The following is a 26688-nucleotide window of genomic DNA, read 5'->3' as shown; positions in this document are numbered from 1 at the left end:
CGATACAAAATCTTTAAACTCACCTGGAGGCATCGATGAAGTATATTATAAGCGATGCTATACTGAGAATGAAAACTAACACCACCTGAAACAAAAAATGAAGCATAACGTGAAACATTCGTTAAACAGCTGTAGGTACTATGAAATATACAGATAAAAATTAATATTTAATTATTTTATCAATTTTAATAATATCCGGAAAAGATATGATTGTCTTCCCGCAGTTTTAAACAATCGCATTGTAATATAATACAATCACAGTCGCGCGACGTGATAATCGACGAGAGCTCGTGCACTCGAATGAGCGCTTCGCACGTTGTTATTCCTGCAAATATTTTCGTTGGACCGCAATATCTCTTTATTTCCGATACGGCACGCAGAACGGCGTGAAGTCCGGCCAATAGCTGTCAGCAAATGTGAAGTAACGTTTATGACATGGTAGCTAAAGCGACAGAGTCGTGCTCGGCCACGGCACAGTGTCGAAGCACCGTGGTTACCGACGATATTAACGATCGTGCTATAAAGTCAAATTACTCCTCGTGCAACGGAACGGCGCGACTCGAAAGTTGCGCAAATTCTCGCGAACAAACGCGCTAATGACCCGATTAAGTCCCTCGTTAAGCGACTGGTACTGATTACCATCGCCGTACCGAAAGACAAGCGGTTAATTAAACCGGCGGGATGGAAGGGAGGGAAGGGGGTGCAGGACCACGATATAATTCGCGTGGAGTCCACGACAATCCGTTAACGTCTGTCGGCCGTTATTGATTGGAGATATTTGCGATCGTGTGGCGGCGAATCGAGATGTCAAACAATACGCGACGGTTAATAACGCTACGCGGGGAGTAATCAGAATGCAACGCCGCTGGACAATTTCGCGCATGAAAAAAAAAAGAATAAATATGCAACAGGAAAACGAGTAAACGAACAGAAAATTTCAACTCGCGGTATTTCGTTGTTGTTTAACGTGCGAATAAAACACGCGGTTTGCACGACTCGACCAAAGCGACACGATGTAAATCCAGAATTTATCTCGTTCCATCTCACGAGTGAAAAATGTATGTGCTTCTCTCTCTCATCAGGTATGGAATTGTGGGAGTTGCGCGCAAGCAAACCCACTCCCGTATAATCATTGTAAACAATGGCTAAGGCCGACATCAATTATCGTATGCAATTATGTAAGCACGCGATGTGTGCGCGCGACACGAGATCGATAAGCGTCCCGCATATATGGGATCGCGAGTCTATTGAACAATCTTTATATTTCCACGTGAAAAGGATAGTTAAAACGATAATTCAACAAATCATTTCGACGAATCATCGATAAATTATTGAATCGAAAAACGTACACATGTGACGTCTCATGGAAAAATTAACAAGTGATTTGGTCATGTAAAATACTAATCCATTTATATATTTATATATTTTTTCCAATGTATTTATTCATATTTTAATAATTATTCTCTTTTGCACGAATCGATAATGAATCGAACTTGTTCCTTTACAGATTGCCAGAACGCGAACGTTGAACAAAAGGCATTGGACAATGTTCTACTTTGCATGTTTTACCGCATCAGCGTATCATCTCTATGGCGTCTCTTCAAAAAACGATCAAAGAAAGACAATTTTCCAGAGGCGTCTCGAAGAGTAGCCCGTGTAATATCTCCGCTATCAGTCTACTTTACAACTACTTTGTGCGTATAGCAGAGCGTATCGCTCGTGAGTCTTCGCGAGGCCGCTTAAAGGGAGAAGGTATACTTCGGTGTGTGAACTAAATGCGAGGAGCGGAAAGGGCAGGAGGGACAAAGCGAGGGAGAGAGAGGCAGAGAAGGAAAAGAGAAAGGAAGAGAGAAAGGAAAAAGAGAGATGCGGGATCTAACTAGCATACCAACGTGATATTCCTGACACCGTCGGTCTCACGAGAACGAACCCCCTATACATAGTCAGCGCGCGAAAATAGACAGTAGGTGCGGCCCTCGGCGGAGAGTGAGGAAGTGGAGAAGAGACCGGAGAAGTGGCTATGAGAGAAAGAGAAGAGCACGAGAGGAGAGCATAAGTGGTGAAAAAAGCAAGCGAGCAGCTGACTATAATGCCAAACAGACGACACGATTATGGGAGGCATCGGTCAAACTTAGAGGAAATTAGAGGAAAAAGAGAGAAAGAACACAGGAAGTGAAAAAAAGAAAATAATCTCGGAGCCTCATGAATCCGAGTGCGATGCGCCCAGAATCGCGCGCTCGCTCACGATGCACCTTTTCGCGTTTCGGAATTATTTTTAACCGGCTGTACGCGCGTGCGGACCGTAGCCGCAAAGCCGCGCGAAAGAGCTCGCGTTTCCGTGTCGGGGCCGACGAGCAACGCGAGCTTTAAAGTTCAGGGTTATCGCGTCGCGTTAAAGACCGTAATAAGAAGCGCAATCCGGTCCGGCGCGACTCACCCCCGTGGGCGCGCGAGCGAGCGTGCGAGCAAGGGAGTGAGCGGGCCAACGAACCCTCGCGTCATTGATTTAAGTCCTTATCAAACCTGTCGTGCTCCTAACGACCGTTACGGCAAATTGATAAACGGTTGCTCGCGCGCGCGCGAACGCGATCATACACGTGCCGAACTATCGAGCGGTGATGTCTCGCCGAAGGACTACTTTACCCACCCTCGTCTGCGAGCGTGAACAATTCCCCGGGTGGCCCACACTAATAACTCGTTTGATATTCTACGCGATAATCACTGGCGTCACATCGATTTTCATCCTTACGTCCCCGGGGATATATTCTACGAGGATCCTCTCCATTTTCCAGAACGGGATTTTCGTTCTGCGGAATATCCGAAGACACTGTTCTCTCTTTCTCTCATGAATAATAAAGTCCGCATCGAGCGAAACGAGCGCTCCTTTTCTCCAAGCGCGCAGTGATGACAAAGCAGGAAATTTTGACAAATAACGCTTTAAGATGCTAAGTAAATAGCAGAGTATTCTTTTCAGCATTCATTATTATTATTATATCATTACCTTGGCAGAGATGAATCTGTTGTTTTGCATGCAAAATCATTAATGTTTATTGCCTGCTATATATAGCGACATAGTGTCTTGTCAGCGCGACATACGAATTGTACAAATATACATAATATTCCACCATGTGATTTAACTTGTTTAATTAACTAGAAAACAAAATGTATTAGCAATTCCGACGCATTCTCTAATGGTATGTACATGAACAAATTCCTGCGCAATTCTCGGCAATCGGAACATAAATAGCTGTCCTCTCTCCCGTCTCGCGAATCGGTGGAATATTTAATGCGAGAATTAATTATTATGCAATTAATAACAACTGCGAAATTGCCGCAGAGAACGGCAGTGCGTTTGATCGCGGGTGAAAAAAAAGTCAACTGCAGATATGCAATTGAAATGCGATGCAACATTTCCATTTTACATTCCGCGTGCTTGCCATGTGCATGTTACATCGCAGCTTGTAACAATTTCACGCGGCTTACGAGGTAATGTAGCGCGTTCCAAAAAGAACTAAACTAAAGTAGGACGAGCGATTAATGGCTTTCATGTATTGTCAATACTGATGTACTGCCCATCATACTGCTATAAAAGGTACAAATATTTCCACCGCCGAGCATATACACGTAGGTAACATCATTGATCGCCGCCGTAGAAAGTGTTACGGTACATCTGATGAATTAGGTATGTTACGAAAAGGTAGGAGGAAGGTGGTCTCATCACGCACTCTGAATTACCGTGAATCAGCCAGCGTGACCTGCGCGAGAAAAATCAATAAACCCAGTTATACGCATGTAACAAAACTATTTTACCAAGGAGAGAGAAAACGAGAAATTTCATTGTGCCCTATGTATAAGAAAAACGATTTTACGCTGTCTTCGTTCTGATTAACAACAACACGAACCACGTTATGCAAAAATTATTAATTGCCATCTGTATATTGATACGTACAGGAATACGACTTTAAATTTACTCGTAGAGAGATCAGAAAAGTCGGGAATCGAGAAATCCCGGCACGCGATAGCGTGCCATCGAAATTTCCATCATGCAGAAGCTGATTTCCAAATTTATTAAAGGCTCTGCGGCGACCTGATGCGACAGAGATACCCGCAGACACTCCATGCGGGAAACCAAGTTACGGATCGGCGATTCCGAGCTCGATGAGCTCGTATAAAACCGACGTGGTATCGATCTCTAGGTACCGGGATTTACGAGGAACTTTTATTATGTTTGCGCCGAGAGAGTTCGAGTATCCCGCTAGGTGGAAGAGCCGCGGATAAGCAACGGCGCCAAGAGAGCGCCCTGAGTGTAAAAATAAAGATCATCATTAGAGGCAGATCTTCTCCGTCTCTGTTTCTTTCTCCCTCTATCTGTCTTTCTCTTTTTCTCTTGCTTGCCACCATTTGTCAGCCAGGAGACGTAGGAAGGGGCGCAGAAAAATTCAAAGCGAACGAAGTCGACGCCGCCAACCAGGTGGACGCACGTAAAATACCGTAACTTGTCGATCGGGGAGTTCGCGCCGGACCCCGGCCAGTACAGTACACGTATGTGTACATCAAGCATGAATAAATAAAGAGACGTATAGCTTATGTGCTCCGCCGGCCGATCGATTTCACCGGTTGGCTCTGTTCCAGATACTCCCTCGTTAAATTTTCGAACAATTTCACCGCGCGACGCGCAAAGCAGCCCAGCGGCCGCAGCAGCAGCGTGTGTTGCAGCATCGGACCACCGACGCGGTTATCCTCCCATTAACGGACCGGTGGCTAACTCTTCGTTAGCCGAGAAGTCAGAGCCGTTTTACGCTGGACCTCGGTCATGCTCAAACCACCAAGAAAAATCACGATACAATCCGCTTAGCAGATATTCCGTGTTTCTAGCGAGAAGAATATGACATATTCCCCGGGATGACGTTGGAACTTTTAAAACGTAGATTATCCTTTTGCGTTGATATTCCACATTTTGTACCTTATTTTTCCTCGCTTCGTAGCGAGTTCCTCCCGCGAGATGATAATTGGACCTAATTACGACAAGTTAACTCGGACGTCGCCGCGAACGACTCCCTGATCATGCCACGGTACTCAAACTTTAGTTTCAGCGCGATAAAAATTTTTTGTGTCAACTCTCACCGGATCTCTATAAAATTCCATATCCCGCGATGCATGCATATTCCAATTAAAAACAAAAAATTACTACGAAAAATCTTCGTTTTATTTTCTCGCGTTTTTTTATATGTCGATTGATTGCTCGCCGCGGCTCAATCAGAGTCGTTCGACTCTGCTTCGCATTAACGATCGCTTGAACGTTAAATAATGTTTCCGGTAATCTCTTTCATATTCTCTCATGGCGCGTTTTGTAAACCCTCGCTTAACTCGAGGCGAATTTACCTTGCTGCCGTCACCATTGCTGCTCGCCGCCGCGCGTTTCCATTCCATGGCAAATTGATTTTCAGAAAACCGCCGCTGAAAAATGTATCGGCCGAACGTGCACGAGAGCATGGCCGTTTCGGTGTTCCCCGGCAACACGGCGACTCGAAAAATCGCGGAGCTCATTGCACATAATTCTCCGCTCGCGGTAACGAAGCGTGCACCTCGTGCTTCGCCTTCGCCTCGCTAAGCGATAATTCCCAGAGAGTGCGCGAAACATCTCGACGCAATAATTCAGGGATACTTCCCTGAACGCGTTGGCCGAAACGACTGTTCCGCCGAAAATTCAGCAGTGCCACGGAGGTGCATCCGGGTCGAATGAACGCGTTCTCCGAGCGCCGCGGTTTCCCGTTTCTCTCTCTTTCTCTCTTTTCCTCGATCTCTCTTTCGCCCTCTCAGTAAGAAAATAAAGTTGCAATGGGTTCCGTCGAGCCGTGTCCAATTTCGCGAACGCTACGTCTTTCCATGACCTGCAGATGTGCACGTACGATACGTGGCACACACGTAGTGCCCGGATCCTCCGGATGCATCGTTCCAGCATACAGCAGCACGGTCAGCGTGTTGCTGCTGCTGCACTATGGAGGATCTGGGTCATCCGAAAACGCTTGCAGGGCCGTGCACCGAGAGGTTCCGCATTTCGCACCCTCGAAAATCATCAGGCGAGACGAGCGACGGAGTCGGATTCGTCGCGGGACCACCGTCCATCGCGAGATCCGTCGCAAGATCCATTACGAAGAGGACTTCCGCCGCTCGTCGTTCTGAGAAATTCAACGGATAGATAAAGTGGGTCGCGCGTGAAGCAAAAATTATTACTTCGCCCGGGGAATAATAAAGTGCAGCGTATAAACGAATATACCGGATATATCCCCGGCACATTAAATTGTCACGAGTGTTAAATGGTCTGACCAGTCGCGCTGCTACTCCTACTCGCGCGCCGACTTTACGAGATCGATTCCCAAGTACGTTCGAAAAGAATGCAGACGGCGCTTATTTCCTGGGATTACTTCGTTGAGCAAGAACAGTTATTGATGGTGACGGGTGCTCGCCGTCCATCGGAATCATTCGATTCTCATTAATTGTTTAATTAAGAAGAAATTGAGAAAAGAGAGATTAATCGCCCGCGCGACGATTGTTACGCGGAATTCCCATTTACGAAAACGCAAATTAACTGCCGCGGCAAATCAGCAGCTAATTAGTCCTAATGAGACTCCTGTTGCTACGTACGTACGTATAGCACGCGTAATAGCAACGGAGGAGCCATGGTAAATGGCTGTCAACCACATAAACGACCGGCTGCGTACCGGTGACGGATACTGTACAATCCTGCTCGTGTTCTACTCATTCTGCGTAGTCAGTCGAATATGCATTTCTCGGATAATAGTGCGAGATTGTTATGATCCCGTTGTGCAGCTATATGAGACGCGGGAATAGATACCTCTCTGGTACAACGCTCTGGGAAGTGCGTTCCGAGAGCACGCGACCTTCCATCGAGTTGCAAATTCCGCGGCGATTCATCCGCGAATCATCTACAGGAATATATTCCCCAAATTAAAAAAACAAATCTGATATGAATGCTGATGGTGACTTGACGTTAAGGCTCCCGACAGCGAAAATAGGAATCCTTCTTTCCGCTCGTCCTGAACCGCGATCGGTTCAGCACGCGCGTGCGGCGCTGAAAATAGTGCACCGCTTCATAACGCAGTGACTCACCCGCGTTGATCCAGATCAAAATGCCCGCGATATCCACCTATATCTCGACATTCGCCGCGTGACGCATCGTGTAAATCTCTGTGAGGATCGTACGAGCGCACGCGTCACACCCCGATTTCGCTTCCCTCATTTCTTATTTTTTTCTTTCGTCGCTTCTCAGAATCCTCTCCCGTTTAAACGTTCTGCGCGAGATCTCCCAGGTATACCTCTTTTCTATTCGCCCGGGAATCGAGATGACGTCGATCCAGCGTGTTTCCGAACGAATGGATACATGTACGTACGTAGGGGGTGGCCATCCTCGCTGCATCTTCGGCGCCACCCTGCCCTGGTCTTACGAGCGAAGGCGACGTCGCCGTCGCGCTTTTAGCGCGACCCTAATCAAACGAGCCGCTTACTTTGCCATCCCCGGGCGACGTTGATTTAATTAAATGCCTTGTCTCTTTCTCTCTTATCCCGAGTCACGCAACTTTCTGCAGCAATTTTCTGTAGGCAGGAACTTTATTGGAGGTACTATAATATCGTCGAAACTACATCCGGCAAACTCCTGTTGATGTATGTAAGCTTGTCATGGTGGAAGTGACGGTTCCGCAAACTTGGACTAATCTATGAATATTGCCTACTTATCAACATCCACTTCCGAGCAGACTCAATTTCATCCTGTTTCTATTATATAAAACTCATTGAAAAATAAGTAACAAGTAAGTTTTGTAGATATTTTTAAAAATCTGTTGGACACATGTAATCATGATCGTTTCATTCTCGATAACTTGCTTGTGTGTGTCTAATTATATCTGATTGTACCGGATGACCGTACTTAATTATATCTAATGACCATCACGGTGGTTAATATATACCTCGGTTGTGTTTCAACGAAATTCTCCTGATATTCTTAGATAACTCTGCCTCTTGCCTCGCACGACAAGTTCGCGGATCCGCGTCAGCATCGGCAACTCTCGCAACGAATAAGCCAAGTCGAGAGAGAGAGAGAAATAAAGAGAGAGAGAGAGAGAGAAGGAGAGAACGTGCGAGAGCCATGATCCTCATCAATCACGACGTGATGCACGGCGCGTGTAGGTGCCAGAACGCCTCTACTACGGCACTCGCTTCCAATTTTCTTCTTCTCCAGCGTCGTGCACGAGCCTTGCGCACTCGCGCAACTCGAGCGGTCGAGAGCGAGGCTTGCGTAACATGGCGCACGATGGTCCCGTGGCACCACGGGGGATGGTGGACGTCGAAGAGGCGCTTTTTCGCCCGCACTTATCTCGGCAAGCTTCCCTCGTGGCGCGACGGTGATGCTGGAGCTGATAACGGTCGTGTGCACGACCGAGGACGAACGAGGGATGAACAGAGAGAAGGGGAGAACGAGGAAGAGGAGGAGAAGGAGGAGGAGGAGGAGAAGGCTGTTATCACCGTGACCGGTATCGATTGTGCCCTCCCCGATCCCTCTCCTTGCAGCTGACTGTACGCGCGAACGTCACCGGGTTAACGGAGTGCGGCTGCACCCGATGACGACCGGAGGGCGGCCACGGCGAGAGCGTGGGGTCGAGGGGTCGAGGGAGGACGGAGGGCGAGTACGTCGGGCGAGATGGAACAGCTCCGCTCCATCCGTGAGCGTTTGAACTTGCGTTTGAACTATGCCGACCATGCCGGCGACCGGACAACTCCGCAACCCCTTTCGTTAGGAAGAAGGAAGAACGGCCAAACGTTTCGGCCACCCTCCAAGCTCTCGCTCGACGCCATCGACTCTCTCGGGCGTCGCGGCGCGCCGCGCCGCGCGGGAGAATGTGGGTTACTGGGTTATCCGTTTGCCGACAGTGTACGGCTCCGTCCTCCTCCACCATCCCACCCTATCCACCCGCACCCTCGGCTTCGTTGCCGGAAGCTTTTCCGACCAATTGCTCGTACGAAAGGACAACGACGAAAACCAAGGAGGACCCAGAGCCACCCGAGAGTGTAATTCTTCCTCGGACGGGCAGACGCGGCCGAACGGGCGCAGAAATTTCGGAGGAGATTGCCGATATCGGAGAAGGGGACAAGGGATGAGAAGGATATCGGGCCTTCCGCGGTATTGGCTGCATCGATCTTTCTCTCTCTCTTGGGAGAGCCAGGAAAACCGTGTGTCATGCGTCTTTGCCGATTGCGAGCTGAAGCCTGGATGAATTTGTCACGACTGTCACACATACACACACTGGAATAATAAATCTCCTTCTCAGTCAACGATTAATTTAGTTCTTGATTATTTCTTCCCTGACTAATTTTCCCTTCCACGGCACGGATCAATATCAACTTGGAGAATCACGCTGTGGATTGGCAAGCGAATCACTCTCTCTTTGCTCTCCTCGCTCGTAGATTCGCTCGCGCGATGATGCTTCAGGTCCATATGTATGGGAAAAATTAACAACGTTACACAGGCGACTCTAACAGCATCAAGTCAGTTAAAAGCATCGATATAAGCCAGCAGTTCGTTCACTTTTTTACGCCTGTGAATCTAAAGCGAGCGAGGGGGAACACACTCGGCCCTTATAATCTGCTTTATGGGCAATTTCCGTTGAATCTGCTCGTTAAAGGCATCGGAGGCGCACTCACGCCGCGTCTCTATCTTGGATTTAATGCGTCAGGTGACACGTATGACGTTCGTAATTCAACTCACGAACACATGCTAATTAGCCTGTTCGACACGACTCGACGCTAGGCTGTCTTGTAATTGCGAATACTCTTGGACGGCGCGTATTATGTCTCGTGACTTATGGCCCGTTTTCGTTTCATAGATCTTCTAGAAGGCAGATCTTGCTCTCCTCCAATAAATCCAGCAAAATTCCAGAGCCACATTAATGTATTAATTAGAGCAATTGTAGATATTTCTTATTCTTGATTCGTTTTGTAAAGAATTCGCGCGTGCGATGTTGTATAGAGATACTATTTCTTTATGACTCTCTTACGTAATATTGGAAACTGCGTTTTCAGAGGAAAATTTATAAATTCAATGCATTACTCGTGACATATCAATATATAATGAAACTATAAAAGAATCTTGCAATACGTGACAAAAGATTATTTATAATATACTCTTGAAGAGACGGACGTGATAGATTAATTTTTTTCTTTTATCAGATAGACAAGTTAGCTAATAGATAGCGCGTAATCTCCAACATAAGTAAGCCGTCAAAAAAATCTCGTTACATATTACGTACCGCGCATAAAAGAGCTTCACAGTAAATATGTATCGGGGAGTCATCCGATTTGCCCCGTGTGAAGGCGACAATCTGACCTATCGTACTTCACTATAAATAAAGGTTGTCGTTCTTATTTTAGCGTGCGAATTAGCGTGGGTCTCGGGCAGACTCGTCACGAGCTGCCCTCGCTATTTTCGTATCGCGAGACGTATAGTCGAAGTGTCTAGCGACGGCATAACAGTCTTCGATCGTTTCAATCATTGTCCGATTAAGCGGTTAACAAGAATATTGGCGTTATTAATTAAATCAACGAAATGTCGCGCTGTGAGCGGTTGTGCGCAGTTCTCAGACAGTTCAATCTGGCTCTCCTTGGGTGGTCAATAAAAATTTTACTTGCGACACAAGCGGAGACACACGGGAATCGCAAATGCCGTCCGGTTTATTTCCAGGTATGCGCCAAGCACCGAGAATGCGTACATAATTGAGTACGTCGGAACATTATTAAATTATTAAAACGCATTAAACGGCGCGCAAAATGGAGGAAGGAGGGTGAAGAGCAAGTCGTGTTGCCAGGCGAGAGTTTTACATCCCGAGATGGCATATTCCCAAATCCCCCGTCGTTTCGCGCCAACGGCAGATTCGGCCGAGTTTTTCTCTCGCCGTGCTATTTATATGGAAAAGTAAGTCTCCGGGAATCTGTGGAGCGCGAAACGAGGTTCCTGTTTGCTGCGGGGAAAAAAAGAGAGCGCACAGGAAATTAACGTATCACTGGCATTATTATCGCCGCGTCTTAATTGCCCAACGACTGCCAGCAATGTTCTGCAATACGGTGTTTTCCGTAAGCGGAAGGTGATTTCGAGAAACGGAGTCGACCATTCTTGGCAACCGATTTACGCGACAAGAAAACAACGGCCGCGGAACAATTAACAAGGGCTAAGATAACGACATTGTTATCTCTCTCATTTTCTCTCATTTAATTTCATCGCTGGCAAGATATAGCATCAAGCATAATTAGATGCCGAGAAAGTATAGATTCCTTAAAAAATTTGGAGTTTAATCTTCTCCAAAGAAAATCTTGTAAAACATTCAATAAGTTGTTTAAAATTGTCGAGTGACTTAACCGGGAATGACAAAATTTCCAAAAATTGAGCTTCTCTCGTGGCGCGAGTCTGTTTTTTAATCGCGCTGTAGCATGCATGAGCACGATAAAAATAGCGCGAAGCATATCCTCGGTCGAATAGTGGACTTCGGATGGCGAACACCTGTTATTTTTTTTCCTCTCACGGAGAGAGAGAGTGGTGGTACCAAAAAATGAACTCGGCCGAAGAACTCGCACTCGAGAGAGAACTCACCCTCGGTTTATCCGTCCCTCGAAAGAACATCATCCCCCAATTATAACGTGCGTGAAACGTTTACATAAAAATCCATATCAACACGCTGCGAAAACATCGGGCGCTTATCAAAACAGCGGAAACTAATAAGAGCTATCTGCGCCAACAGTTTCCTGAGATAGGTCCAACATAAGCCTGAGATAAGTATGAAATAAAGAGAGAGAGGAGAGAAAGAGAAAGGAAAAAGAGAAAGAATAATAGCCATTATGATTGTGAGAAGAGGAACATTTTGCGAATCGAAAATAATGAAATAAATAGCGATTTATCTCGTGACAGATGCGGGGTTTTATCCGCGCTGCCACTTCCGCTGTGCACCGCGATGGCCAAACGCGAACGACGTAACCTTGCGCAACCGTTGCACAACACGAACGGCATAAGAGCGCGTGTCCATCTGGAATGCGTCGTCGGAAATTGAACGTACGTGAATCGTCATACGGGAGGCTGTAACCAGTTCGCTGGTAGGTTCAGGGGTCTATTTGTAATTGTTTTCTCAAGACTCGGCCGTGATGCTGAGTCACACGTCGTGGTCGTTTATATAAACGTGCCTGATGCACCGTCCCACCTAGCGTCGTGCGGAATCCGGAAATCTTATGAAAACAGAATCAAAATTCACTGCACGGCGAACCTATAAATAATTCGCGATATCTCATTGCATCTGCGATTATATCTGCACAACTCACAGCGATTCGGATGAAGAGCAATAAAGATGCAGAGCTCACGGCATGCTTCAAACGGCTCGCGTTAATGCTGATCGTTACATGATTATCGACAGTCATGTAACAAGAATTTTCTCTTCTGCGGACAACACAGCAACTAGACGAACTAAAATGAGTCCAAAACTTCTATGCGATCCTTCGCCCTGTCTCCTGTCTCCTGTCTAGGAGTCCTAAAAATGTTTCGAATTCGGCGAGAAGTCGTATTCTCCCACAGATTCTCCGTATTCTGGCGCCCGTTGCCTCAGATGATTGATGAGCGAACCGAATCCGCGAACGAATCTCTCAAGAGAGCAAGCGAGATTCGCGAGCACGCTGGGCAGACGGGCCCGCGCGTAAAGCGCGATCGATCTGCACGGCCGAAGCGGATTATCGATAGCAGGCCTTGGCATACTGAAATTCATGTCACTCGTGGTGGCAAGGGGCGAAAGGGAGGAAAGATGGGTGGGCGTGTGGTGAGCCGTCTAACGTTTTACCCCGAATGGATCGACGTACACGCGATTATCTCCTCCACCTCCGGCGTCGTGACAAATCTGTTACAAATCTTGGAAACCGATCCTGGCCGGCTGCCAGCCGCCGCTCTAACGACTTTTCTTCCAAATATGATCCGTGTTCCGATGACACACGCCTCCGAGTGAATTATGAATTCGCGCATGGAGAGATGCATATTTCATCCCCTGCCACCCTCTTTAGTTTTTCGAGATTTCCAAAGGAAAGATGTATCACACATCGCCGCATTTTTCGCGAGAATAAAAACGCGACGGGTAAGATTCGCCAAATGTGTACTCTTTTGATTTACGATCCCCTGTCGATACTTCGGGAAAGTAACGATCGAGTCGAATCGCAACTCGGAAGCGGAAATGTCACAAGCGGGATTCCCATATTCTCCCGCGACGCTCCCAAGATGATAACTGTAAAAGTAAAAAGAAAGAGCGCCTCGGCTGAGGCGCGAGAATATTGCAATCGACGATGAAACACAAACACTAACACCAACGACTCAGACTCAGCGTTCGTTAAAGATTCGTTGAAAAGGGAAGATCCCCTTTTCTCACGAACCGTTCATCTGTTTCGTCGCTTAAAATCTCCATCAAGTAAATTCCTTCCGGAGAATGGGAGAGACTGGCGTCTCGGCGAATAAACAGGCATTAATAAAATTAAAGCTCGAACTGTCTGGCAAATATTCCCAGTGCGATATCGCGCGGGACCGTGAATTATCGGCGCCGCTTGGTAAACACGCGAAAGTGTCAGCTCCGGTTCCCGCCGATTGAAAATGACCGAATTACGGCATCGCTCCCCCAAAATCCTGGCGCCATATCACCCTAGAAGGAAGAACCCGGGGAGAACCATGAAATGTATTCGGAAATGTACTCGGAGAAACTGGAGCAGCGACGTAAAGCGCAGCGCGCAGACCGCCGTAAAGGGTCCAAGTTTTGACACCCAAGAGTTACTCTTTGATCGGTGACCCCGGATGAGCACGCGCGCGTGCAAGGGAGAAAGAAAGAGAGAGATAGAAAGGAGAAGCTACCTTGATCCCCCGGTGGCGTACGTGCTCTTCACGCTCATCGGGTACCTTTCAACAAATCATCGACCGCGGAGGCGATACGTCTCATTGGCTCCGACACCGGACGATATTAAACCGCTCTAAGTTAGGTCGAGGTTCTCGTGTCCTCTCTCTCTCTTTCTCACTCTTGCTCCGCTGCGGCACGTACCGAGCTGGTAGCGAATACCCTTCTGAATCGCTAGAATAAGCTTATCATTCGGCCCGGTTGTGCAATATGAAACGTGACAAATTCTCCCGATGGCCTCGTACGTATCTTACATAAACCACTCCCCTTTTTTACGATGGCTCAGTCGAGGTTATGTCTTGCTGAAAACGGATGCTGATAAAGAAGCGTCGAGGTCAACGGGAGCAAAGTACAGGTCATGCTCAGAGAAAGATCATGACGAACGAGGAGGAGAGAACGCAAATCGCTAAAAGGCCTAATCTGAAATAATACGTGACGAGTGCACGCTCTATTTCCGCTCGGGATAACAAACCGAATTGAATCAGAGAGATCCGTCATATAATCCGGCAGATATCGCGGAAGGCGAGTGGATCGATCAGGAATCGGGCGGCCCGCATTTTAACGCGAACCGCTCCGATTTATTCGGCTTAAATTTCGGTTTATTCACAGGCCTCGTGCCGCAACCAGTTTTCTCACCGTAATTTCCTCATCGCTGAAAATAATTATACGTCGAATAAAGGAATACGCGTGTGCGCGTAAATAAATATACGAAATGTATCATTAACGAGTGTGCAACGAATATGAATTGATGATATTATCTTCTGCCGCAAATGGAAATCGTCGCTTTAATTCTGGATCCCACGTTCAGGGATTCTCGTGAAACGCGTGCTCGTTCGCGACAAGCTTCCGCCTCATTCACGGCGAATGGGGATGCGGATTCAATTAAATGTTATCGGGAAAAATGCGGTCGGATCCGACGCATACGGTGATCCGAGGAAGTGGAAGACGATGCGAACTGAAGGAAGAGGCTGATTTCGTTATATAGGTCGGCCGCAGGGTCACCTGCTTGGACGTCGGCTAAAGGTTAAATTCCAATTATAGCATGCGGATAAATAGGCGGCTATCGTCTCCTGTATGAAACTGTCACCCTCTCTCTTTCTCTTTTTCTCTCTTTCTTTCTCTCTCTTTTCTTCTCTCTCTTCTCTCTCTCTCGCTCGCTAATAGAACGACGTGCACTCCGCAAAAAGATACAGCGACCGTCAGCACAACCGTTCGTCACAAACCGGATGTAGATGGGTCGTTTCGCACGCGAATTATCTCTAAGATGAATCGTCGTGACCATTTCTAATTTAGAAATTTGGGGCAGTCATGTTAGTAATTCCAATCTTGACATTTCGAAATTCTTGACGAATACTTTCCAGAAAATTATTTCGGATTTTCTAAATTTGTACTAAAATTAAAAGAAATAACACATTTTACACATTTTACACGTAAAGATAAAAGAGTTGATTTCTATTTTTGGTAATCTTATTAAGAATTCAGAAAAATTCTAAAAGGATTAAGGATAGAATTAAGAAAAGACTTAAGAAAACTACTCGCAGAATTTATATGCGATTACGAAAACTGGATTAACGCTGCTGAGATATAAATAGCCGCGCTCGGGAGAGCGCCGTTTCCCGAATTAACAGTTAAAAAGCACCTGAAGATGCAAATGCAATTCAATTCAGGAGCGCGCTGGGGATTTGTATAAATCTTCTTTAATGAAATTCAAGCGCGAGAGGTATCTCGTGATGGCCCGGCACGAAGAACGAGACAAAGAGAGCCGCCTGTAATTGCGAAGACAGCATTAATCAAGTTTCGGTCGCGAAGCACTATGTAACCCGCGTGGTAATTTTCCTGATTAAGCACAGCAACGCTCCATCGTCGTTACCCTCGACCGCGATTCGCCGCGCGAAAACTCGCAGACGTTTTACGTATTTTCGAGACGCGTCACACGATATATGCACGTTTGGCAAATTGCTCAAAGGTCAGATGCCGATCGTGACAGTCGGCTAATTGCGGCTTGCATCTTGTCTACCGCCAACTATATTTAACGACATTGTCAATGCTGCCATTGATGTTCTTAAGCTGTGCAAACACCGCATCAGTTTGTAATTAAAAATTTTTTAATTACAAATATTGGTATCTGAATAATTATAATAGTTGACATTTCTAAGAAGCTAGAGTTTGTCATTAATTTGCCCTCGTGACGTTGATTCATTCAGAATAATGACCAAACGCTACGATTAGACCTCTATTTTAACACCCCTGTACGGGGCCGAGAGCACCATCAGCATAAATAATATATAAGGGAAAAGAATATGTGAGTTTCATCTCTCAAGATTACAGATCTCGAGGAATTATACGAAGCCATTGCGCGCGAACGCGCGGTCGATTCACACGAACGCCACTGAATAATTCATCTCGATCGTGGTCGCCAAATTTATCTCGCGTTTCTTGTAGCGGAAAATGCGGTGTGACACCAAATGTACTTTAGGATCTCCATTACAATTTTCTCTGTCTCCCGCGACATTACGCGTTATTTAGCGATGAAGAGCTCGCTAAACTATTACGCGCGAATTAAGAAGACCGTGTGTAAACCGCATACGTTTACATGGCAGTTATCAATTTTTTCGCAGCGGATGAGAACATCCAGCATCCATGCTCTGGCAATCGTCGCGAATTACGTTGCGAGAGTTTCCCCGGAAGATCTCCGGGAACGCGGAACTCCAACTTCCGAAGTTTCGAGCGACGAAGGGTCAGATATACGGCGCGAGGACGTGCATTCTCGATCAGCCATAAGTGCCTGGCTGCACTCGACCCGCTTCCGTTAAAATTAGAGGCCTCCGTCTCTGATGTGGGAGACCATAAGCTCGGCCCGGCCACCTTCGCGCTCTGTGGGCGCCCTTCTGTCTTCGGTGGCCGGGCAACAACTCGAGTGCGAATAAACTGCAGCCGCACACCCACACGTGCCGACATTCATGCACTTTCCCAGTGAAAACGAAACGCGCGCGCGAATTGCACGTGCATATCTATAGAGTCGGGCGCATTATATGCACGCCCGTTTTGTCTCCGCGATGCCATTATATCGCGACGCCGGTTCCATTTACGACAATGACGGCGACGACGATGACGAGAATGATGGTCACAATGGTTCTGGGGATATGGACTGATCGTGCCGCGTTATTCGTGCTCTTGACGCGAGTTCTGCGAAGGAGGCGTCAAATGCGCCGTTAAACGCGTCAACGCTCCGAGGAAAACGCGACCATCACGCGGGAAAGTCGTATCCTTTAGTGGGAACTATGTCTTTCCTCTGCACCGTTGCATCGTCGGACATTCAGTCTCACTTGGAGACTCGTGGTCGTTGTATACGCGACGTTTTCAGAGCGCGAAAGTATATTTTGTAATAAGGACAAGTTTACAGAGTTCTCTGAAGAAGAGTCTGCAACTGCAGAAATAGTCAAGAGGAGAGAAAAGATGTCGCAAGAGAAGGAAAGAATTCTCGAAGTAGAGTTTCATGACAGTCTTATAAAGACGTCGGGAAACGTCGAGATCTTGATCGGTTCGTACAATCGAAATTGCGAGGGGATAAATAATAAATGAAGATGTACATTGTACATTGAGGGTACCGTGACGCGCACAAAGCTCCGAGCATCGACAGCACGCGACGAGCAAAGCGTGTCGCGGAGCCATGGTCGCGGCTCGTACCATGACAATATCGCATTATTGGTCGATAAGAAAGCAATGTTTGCACAGTACACGGTGCCATTCGTGCCAGCCAACAGTACAGCCCCTGCTCTCCCCAGGGGTTGAAATAGGTCTAAGCTCGGTAAGGGAGGGAACGCGCGCGCGACTAGTCAGACAACAACGGGGGTCCGTGGAAAAAGAGAACGCGACATATCAAGCAACTCCATCTTACTTCACCTGTCTAATATTTGTCGAAGGGTGTTTTCTCCTTTATTGTCTTCTACAACCCCTCGTAGCCCGCACCCCCATCAGAGCAGTCGAGGTTCAGAAATTCGGCACGCCGGCACGTCGGAACGTACATTTACTCTCGTAATCCCCGTTATCCTGCCCGGTGCCGTTCATAATCCTCGCCTTTGTTCGTGTCAGGGCCGCGTGTCCCGCCTCTCCCTCACTGGGATATAATTAAGTCTCTCTTTCTCACTCGACTCCGAAATCCGTCACACGGTTGTACCCGTTTCTCTGCCACGTCACAAAGGCGCCTGCTCGCGCTCTTCGAAAGAGAACCGAGCATTATCCGATGGTTCCACTTTAAACCGGCCGAAAGAATCGCCCGCGTGTCGACGACGTGTGAGAGATATCGTCCCGTGCCTCGAACTAACGTGCGCGTTTCACAGTTTAACCGAGTTTAGCGATAGCGTAACAAGTTGGCGCAAAAAGTAAAGGAACGTTCGATCACCGGGTGTTCCGGATCCAATTGTGACGCACCCATATGTATGCAACTCCGCAGCATCATCAACCGCACGTTTACAACGCTGTTTGTGAAGCACGCTGCCACATTATGCAATTACAACGTAGCGACACGCGTTATATCCCATTTGCGTGACGCGGTGTTAGCCCCGGCTTGGCAAATATTTGCAGCACCGTGGAATAATACGCGAAACGTCCCAGAACTGTCGACCTTAATTTTAATGATGTATTTCTTGACGAATTCGGGACCGAATTCGCTTTAGAGAGGTATTTCGGCATTGCAGCGCGGTTGCAGTCTCTCCTCGTTGCGCAACTTCAAATGTTATAAATAAATACCGACGTAATTAAATCCCGAGTTAAATCCACCAAGTTAACAAACCAACATCCCGAAATTCTTTTCGAAACCCGAGAGTGCACACAACCCCGCTACGTCAAATCTGCTTGATTTTCGATGTGGAAAGCAGCGCAAGGGAGCACGCAGCTAAAACAGAATCGTGTTTATCACGGAACGCATCTTGACTGGCGCGTCGCTGAAATCATACAATAGTCTGCCAGCGCGTTTCGTTGTCTGGGTTATATTTAATACTCAGACCTCACAGACACACCGACTTCTTGCCGTGTACATTAGATATCTTTAACTCGACGTTCTTAACGTTATTAAAGAGATACGTTCTAATTAACGTAAGCGCAATAAGCCAGATCTATTTTTATTCGCGTCCAAGCACGCAACTAAATCTCATTCTCTTCCAAAGAGAAAAAGAAAACTAAATCGAACGTAATTACGTTGCACAATTAAGTGACTCATAGAAGCGAGGAGAAGGAAACGTTAAAATTAAACCCACGTCATTACTGGCTGGAGCCGAAGCGATTCTGGCGTGCGCAATGAAAGCTCCACCTTAACATTATCGTTATCTACCAGCTATATAATAAATCTCGGTGGTTCCCCACACACGCGGGGGCGCGCCTCTGCTGCAAAAACGCAGCAGCGGGACTATCCGTCCCTCGTTCCCGTCATGAATAATAGCCCAATAGCATTAAAGGTCTCGGTGATATCGCCGTTCAACTACCCCCGGTCGGTCGTTGTACCGACGTTGATTACTTAAAGCATTATCGGTCCCAGCCGACTCATCGCACTGTCGTTCGTCCGCTTACGGTGGATGGCTGGCTCCGGGAAGGATCGCAAGCGGAGTACCAAGGCGTCGACTTTCGCCTTTGGTCCCAAAGCGAGTATCATAATCGACACGCCACGACATGAGCGGGTTGATACACGCCGGAACCCTGAACACTATTTTAGCCCGCGCGTCGAGGCAGGAGATTGGCAACGAGCGGGAACGGAATCATCGATGATGGCCGCGGCGACGTTGGCGATGAAATTAGCGTGCCGAGGGGTCGTAGAAGATCATCATCATCGTCGTCGTCGTCGTCGTTGTTCTTGGTCGTCTTCGCTACCGCATCCGCATAGAGAGCGAGACGCTGAGCATCCGCGCGGCGGTTCAAAGGCACCTTAGATAGCCGCGTTGCGACAGCCATTAGCACGCCAACGGCCGTGCTATTAGTGTTGCGCCCGGCTCTGTTCGACGCGAACTTCGTGGCGCGTAGCCGGACGCATATAGCTTCCTGTTTTGCGAAAATTCTCCAGCCGACGTAACGTCGAGAGGTATTTGCGAAACGGCCGCGTTCTCGATTCATGCGCGAGCGCTGAGCGGGACGAAAGGCGACGTTGAGCTGATGAACCTGTTCTCAAGCTAAAGGCAAGTCCGAAGAAAGCTGATAGATGGAAGATTCGTGGTGATGTATGTACACATGCTTCTAATCGAATAGATAAATATGTTATTTGTCGCATTAATGATTAAATTAAAAATAATTATAAAAACCACAATAAGCTGCTGAAACTTGAGCTTATCTTGAAGCTCGTCTCAAGAAGAGCATTGCAAGCTTCTTGCAACCTATACCAGGTCACGATATCGATTCACGTTAAATTACCAATCGAATGGATACAGAGCAAGTGGAGAGCGCACATGGTTCCATCCTTGTAGGTGTGGTTAAAAAGAAGATGGCAAAAAAGAAGAAAAAAGTGAAGCGGAGAATATACGTAGTACAAGAGTACGGGTTCCGCTCACTCGCGGCTAACGATGTATTAAATCACACGGCCGGTTCGATTCGATTTCGCGTAGTCCAATTTTATCGTTTTCGCCGCGCGGTTTATGCTACAGCTGTGAATGACATCGCGAAGTGCGACGGAGTGGAGAGAGAATTTAGAGCCGTGAATGCAATCCGGGCAGGAAGCCGACCGGTAAATTAAAAGCGGTTTTATGTGCGAGTATCGATTAGACTCATCCTGTACTCTCACTCTGAAGAAGAACAAGACCGGAAGCAAAAATTCGCCGTGAAAAGTCATTAGATTTGAAGCATTTCATATCGATTGGTACGTTTGTACACGCCTACGCGTTTAATCGCTTCACATTTAGTTCGCATGAGGATTTTTAAATAACGACCGAGTGGACTCGATGCGAGAGCACGGTGATTAATTAATTCTTCGTACGATTTATAAATAAATCGAGAAAAGTAATGCATTTTAATAACGACGGTAATATTATCTCATGATTCTCTTGTTATTTTTGCTGATCATCCATGCGAATTTCGACGCATGAACGTTTCCATTTCCAGCTCCGACCGAATCGTTGAAACGATCACGTCACATTTTTCATGCGACATGCGGGATTTATAAGAGGACAACGTCAGCTCTTCCGTCTCACCTATTTCGCTTTATTCAACCCCATAGACAAACCCCTATCGGGGAACGGTAAAGATGCGGGCACACACGAGCACCGGCGCGCTGATCCACGGACTTTACGACGCTCTCTGCGAGCATCCGCGACGATAGTTTAAATTGCGGTGAAGAGCGCATGAAAACCCAATTTCGCGGAGACACCGGATATCACGTACGACAGCTGTAACCCAGTTTCTGACGGACGGACGTGCGTCTCATGGACGTACGCTACGTGAATGAAGGTTGTTGGTCACGATCTTTGAGTTGCTTCAATATCCTCCTCTTCTGTCTTCCCAGTCTTCCCTATCGTGTCACTTTTTCTCTCTTTTTTTTTCTTCGACCGATCATTTCGTGTGCAGCCTCCTTCTTTTTCTTTCATGTAACTTCGACAGATACTTCGCTCCCAGGCGACTCGTGGAGAAAAACTGAGGAAACCTCATTTCTCCTTCCGCACCACGCTGTACTTCGCTGACAGTCGCATTGTGCAAGGACTACGCGTGAAGGAAACTATTTTGCTACTTAGACGACTACTCAGGCGATACTCCGTTACGATGGAATAATAAACGCTACTAGCCACGTTAAACCGAGTTAAACATCTTCTGTGATGGTGAAAAGATCGGGAGAGCACTTGGACGGAATCGCTCACGATTCGGCTTTCGCGATTGTATCTTCTTGACGCGTGCGAAAGATATAGCGTTCTGTGCGATTGTGATAACTGTAATAATTAAGACAATTAATTGGAATGTCATCGCGCAAAGATCCTGAAGATGTCGCCTCGCAGAGATTTAATGTCGTCGGATACCCGATCGAAATTGCCACCGCTGTTGCGCGCATCTTATCAATAATTACCTATTTCCTTCGGATACTCGGCCGCTATCCGGATATATCCGAATGATAACGACTCCGGGCCGACGCCGGGCCAAAACACCCACGATCGAGAACCGATCCCGCGTAATGCAGTCCCTGAGAGTTAAAATCCGGCGGGGTTAACCGCGCGAGCGGGTTCGCCGACCAATTACAAGGCTCTCGCGATTAATCTCACTTCTACTTTCGGGGGATTCACGTCGGGGAAGGAAATCGACCACCTCCGCGCGCGCGCTGGCTGAAACATTTCGTAACCGGGACGGATTTAACGTACCACCTGAACCTCCGATGCAAAACCGCGATTTACAGCCGACCAACGGGGAAACTCGAGGAGAGATTCAAGCGAATTGCTCGGGTTAACTTGCTCGAACAACCCGTCGTGGAAACAGTTTGAGTTTCTTCTGTCTGTTTCTTGCTTTATGCTCCCCTCGACGTTCGCAGTTTCACAGCGGCGGAAAGATATGGGCGATCCCGCGGTCACGCACTTTTTACGTGCACGAAACGAATTATAGCCGCCGTTCCGACGGGAAGTGGATGAATGTGCTCTTTCTCAGCTCCTCCGCCCTTTTTTCTCGCGCTCACGTTTCGGCGATTCTTTCCTGCTGCGTATCTTCTCGCCGCACACCCCGAAGGGGAAGTGGTCCCTCGCGTTTCTCGCGAAAAAATCGCCGGTTTAGCGGTTTCGTTTCGCGACACTTGGCGTATCGATCCAGGCGGCCAGGCGGCCTGGTATCATACTGAATTAAACATACTCGGCGGATTCCCCGTGAGACGGCCGCGACGGATATTCTTCGTAACTTGATAAGTTCTAACGCGAGAAATAAGACTTTGCCTCTAGTCAGCATGCAGACGCTCCGATAGTGACTTTGCACTACTTTCATTGGATTATAATATCAGACGCCAGGGTTACATTGCGTTACATCGTATCACGGTTCTTCATGACTGTCTCCATATAAATCTTCGATTATTGTTGTATCTAACTTGACGGCTATGTCTGTATATATGTAATACAACGTTAAAGTTACAATCATTTTGCACGGATTAATCAACGTATCGTTAAGCCCGTATCAGACTACGTATTGGAGATTGGAGATTGCGAATTGGAGATTGGAATTTGACGAATCAAAACAAAGCAGACCCAAATTGCTTTGTTCTGATTGGTCAAATTTCAATCTCCAATTCGCAATCTCTAATCTCCAATACGTAGTCTGATACGGGCTTTACGCAATATTTTTCTCGATACGTGCTTCTCGATTTACCAATCTTTGATATGGAGAGATACATGTATTATTTTTATCGGTTTTCTCTCTTATTTCGTGTCCGCAGAAATCTCTTCCTCTCTTATCAAATCCAAAAAACGGTTTGCCTGGAGGTTTCCCATTTTGCGTTCTATATACGTCCATATACCGTGACCATTCCAAGTTGGAACTGGCTTTATGGGGAGACAATGGATAGCGACTCAATATATTTTGATGCAAAAAGCTCCGAGACCAAATACGAAGATACAATTCCACAAAGAGGGAGAGAACACGCGCGAGAGGATGGACAGACGGAAAATCAATTTTTCTTTCTCCTTTATCTATCGCTTCGCTATTTCTTCTGATCCGCCGACAGGAATGTCGTCTACTATCGATAGCATTGCTATAATCATCTGACCTCGCAGGACATCACGAAATTCGAACCGCTCTGCTCGATTACGCTCGCGTATTGATCTTTGTCGCGCTGAATTAAACATGTCCTGCCTCGGACATCGGTTTTCCGGTAACGCGGTGAACCTCGGTGCAAGAGTTGAGACGCCACAAACTTGAAGAGATACAGTTGTTCCGCGAGAAAATGACAATAATGGCCAACATTCAGCTTCAGCTAGGCTCCGGCGCTAAAATAACTTTAATCTCGGATAACGTTATCGTTTTACTCTCATCTTTCGCTGTCGCGGAAGTAACTGTCAGCGCCGATATCGACGGCCGGAGTGAACCAACGTGATTGCACGATGGAACTTCCATCCGCATCGAGGCTGTGACGAATACAGGAAATTTCCAAAGATAGAACGCCCTCGCCGTCTCATCTTGTCGAATGTTGGATCGCGAGCGAATAAAAGTTTCAACTGGTATCGTCGGCGGTTCTCGTTCTGCTTCTTTTCTTCTGCTCCTTTGTCTCTTTCTACGCAGCGTGCATTGTCCATAATGATACGATAGTGATGCTCCGACTTCCCCGACAATTCCGCTTCGTTAACCACTTTCATCGGAACAAGTATGCCAAATTGAGACGCTGGAAGCCGATTTCGCAAAATTGGTTTAAGTATCAAATCGAGTTTGAAGAACGAGTCCTGTAACGGACTTACGAGCGACGAATTCGTGATCTAGCTGTTGAACAACGCTGACGGAATCATCCCCAATCGTCGTACAACAAATTTATAGATATACAGCAACAGCTACAACCACCAGTCCGAGGATTAGTTATTGTGACAGCCATCGCGAAATTTATGTAAAGAAAATATAATTCCATCATGTTCGCCAATTTTTAATATTAAAAATAAAGAGCGTTATGTACGTTTATGTCATGTACGTATATACATCAATGTTTCATTTCAGAAAAAGGATCGTCTATTCCTAAAAGCATACGGAGCTACATAACACATGACACAATATGACGCAAAGAATACACGCAACGGCGTGATAATGTAATATAAAAAAATAATATAATAATACAGAAACATTAAAATAGAGTTCTTTTACTCTAAGCTGCAGAATGACGTTAGTTGTTCTAGCTCGGAAGTATTGATGTTATCGTGACCTACTATCCCATTTCCTTTGCAGAATGCGGCGCATGCATTTTAACAAGCGACAATATTTTAACAAGCAACATTGCGATGAATATCTTTATCGTATCGTATCGCGCGGTAATATAGAAGCATCTGTATTATATGCGATCTCCGCGACCGCGGCGGGGAGCGGGAGGAACCGCCGCTACACGCTATTCGGCCGTGCAGGCTTTGTCGTAAAGTGGTAATAGTCAGCGCCCCGTCAGACACAAGCCGATCGCTAATTGATCACCGAACGGATTTTAACGCGATTATGCAACCGCCATCAAACGTCTATCTGGAACGACAAATTTGCGGTCGAATCAGATTGCTCGAGAATTGAGAGTAATTAGAATAATCCCTTAAAATGTATTAATTAAAATGACGGGAAAATGACGGAACATGCATTATTCAAGATTCGCTTCGCATCGTTCCATAGAAACACCTCTCTTTAATAATATAACTCTGACGTCAGAAGCTGTTGCACAATATACGTATATACGCAGTGGCTACATTATTTTTGTAAATGTAACAAACACTGAATTTTTCACTATTTAATCTATCGCGCTCCACAAGAAAGATCACAACCCAGGGATTAAAGTCGACTGATTACAACTCCCGTTATCCAACTCGATTTCTGAACTACAGATTATCCGCATGACGATCCGCGATTTCGGATTGCAAGTTATATATTCTGATCGCTAAACAACGGATTTCCATTTGTTGTAAGAGAGTAAAGTAGTTTCGTCGATGTCGCTCAACGGACCTTCGATTAACTACTCGAACGTGCCGCTCGCTATTGACTATTCTGATTGAAAGCCGAGATCGGAAATCTAGCCGAGTTCCCATTATCCGCAAGTTGGAATGTAATTGCTATCCGTCGGATTCTACGTGACTCGATCGGATCGCGGACGGTCAACTGCAATCTGCCGTCTCGGCATCCATGGCCGAGCGGGCCAAGTTTTCGCAAGGGCACGACGCCGATAATATCCTTGGCGTCGTTAAAAAATGCGGAACAAGCGCAACTCGCAAGCGATCCATGCAATTCCCATCTCCAGGGTGTAAGAGAAGCCACGAGAGCCACAATGTTGCTGCCTCGTGCTAGCTCTCCCGTAAAAAGTCTCCCGATGTAACATCCGCGAGCGTAAATCGTACCACCCTGCCGATTTACGCTCCCGATAGGGCGGCAGCCTTTCACGACTAGCTATAAAATTTGAATAAAGCTATTCGTAAATTGGGCGCAGCCTTCCCGACCGACTTAACGCATTCGACCGGGGACGGGAGCGAGGGAATATGGGAGAGGCACTCTCCGAGGGTGTAAAAGGAAAAGGGCGGCTGGTGCACGATTCTAGGAACGAACACGAGGATGGCAAAAGGAGGGGTGGCAAAAGAAAGAGTGCCGGATCGGAATGCGCGATGGCGACGGAAACGCACTTCTGGGCTGGAACACGCACTGCGTAGAAACCACCCCTCTGCCGCGAGGCGCCGTTTCTGGTTCCACGAACGAAAACTGGGTCACCGGCCACGACTCCCTCGTACGCGAGCTCGGGACTAGGGGTGCCTCGTGGTGCGCGCACGCGCGCGTACACGTGTAAGTGGCCGCGAGTCTACGTGTATACACATTTCGCCACCAATTCTCACCCCGTGGCACATCCGGGACGCGCGACGCCAATCTTGCGTCCCGGTGAAGGGCACCGCGGCGTGATACAATTACGGGGGGTGCGAGGACGAGAGCCTTGAAGAAACCTTTCGCCGTGGTATCATTCTACAAAGTCAGATCGAGATCGAGAACTTTGAAACTCGATTAGATTTAAACGACAGTTTGATGCCGACCCGAATTTTCGGTAATGGCGCCTCGTGACTGGCAC

General features: G+C 47.1%; 1 protein-coding gene across 40 annotated transcripts in view; it reads right to left on the bottom strand.

Annotated features, from left to right (window-relative positions):
- The window catches only part of LOC105279361 (calcium-activated potassium channel slowpoke), an 89524-nt gene that overhangs the window by 60051 nt on the left and 2785 nt on the right, over positions 1-26688 (bottom strand). For all 40 annotated transcript variants that reach the window (XM_011339083.3, XM_011339082.3, XM_011339084.3 and 37 more), the window contains exon 2: positions 24-85. In XM_011339083.3, the coding sequence (XP_011337385.1) occupies positions 24-85 (62 nt within the window). The remainder of the gene's footprint in view (positions 1-23; positions 86-26688) is intronic.

The sequence above is a fragment of the Ooceraea biroi genome, chromosome 1, assembly GCF_003672135.1.
Source record: "Ooceraea biroi isolate clonal line C1 chromosome 1, Obir_v5.4, whole genome shotgun sequence".
Taxonomy (NCBI): domain Eukaryota; kingdom Metazoa; phylum Arthropoda; class Insecta; order Hymenoptera; family Formicidae; genus Ooceraea; species Ooceraea biroi.
Note: the sequence above shows the minus strand (reverse complement) of the source record. Positions and strands in the feature narration are given on the sequence as shown.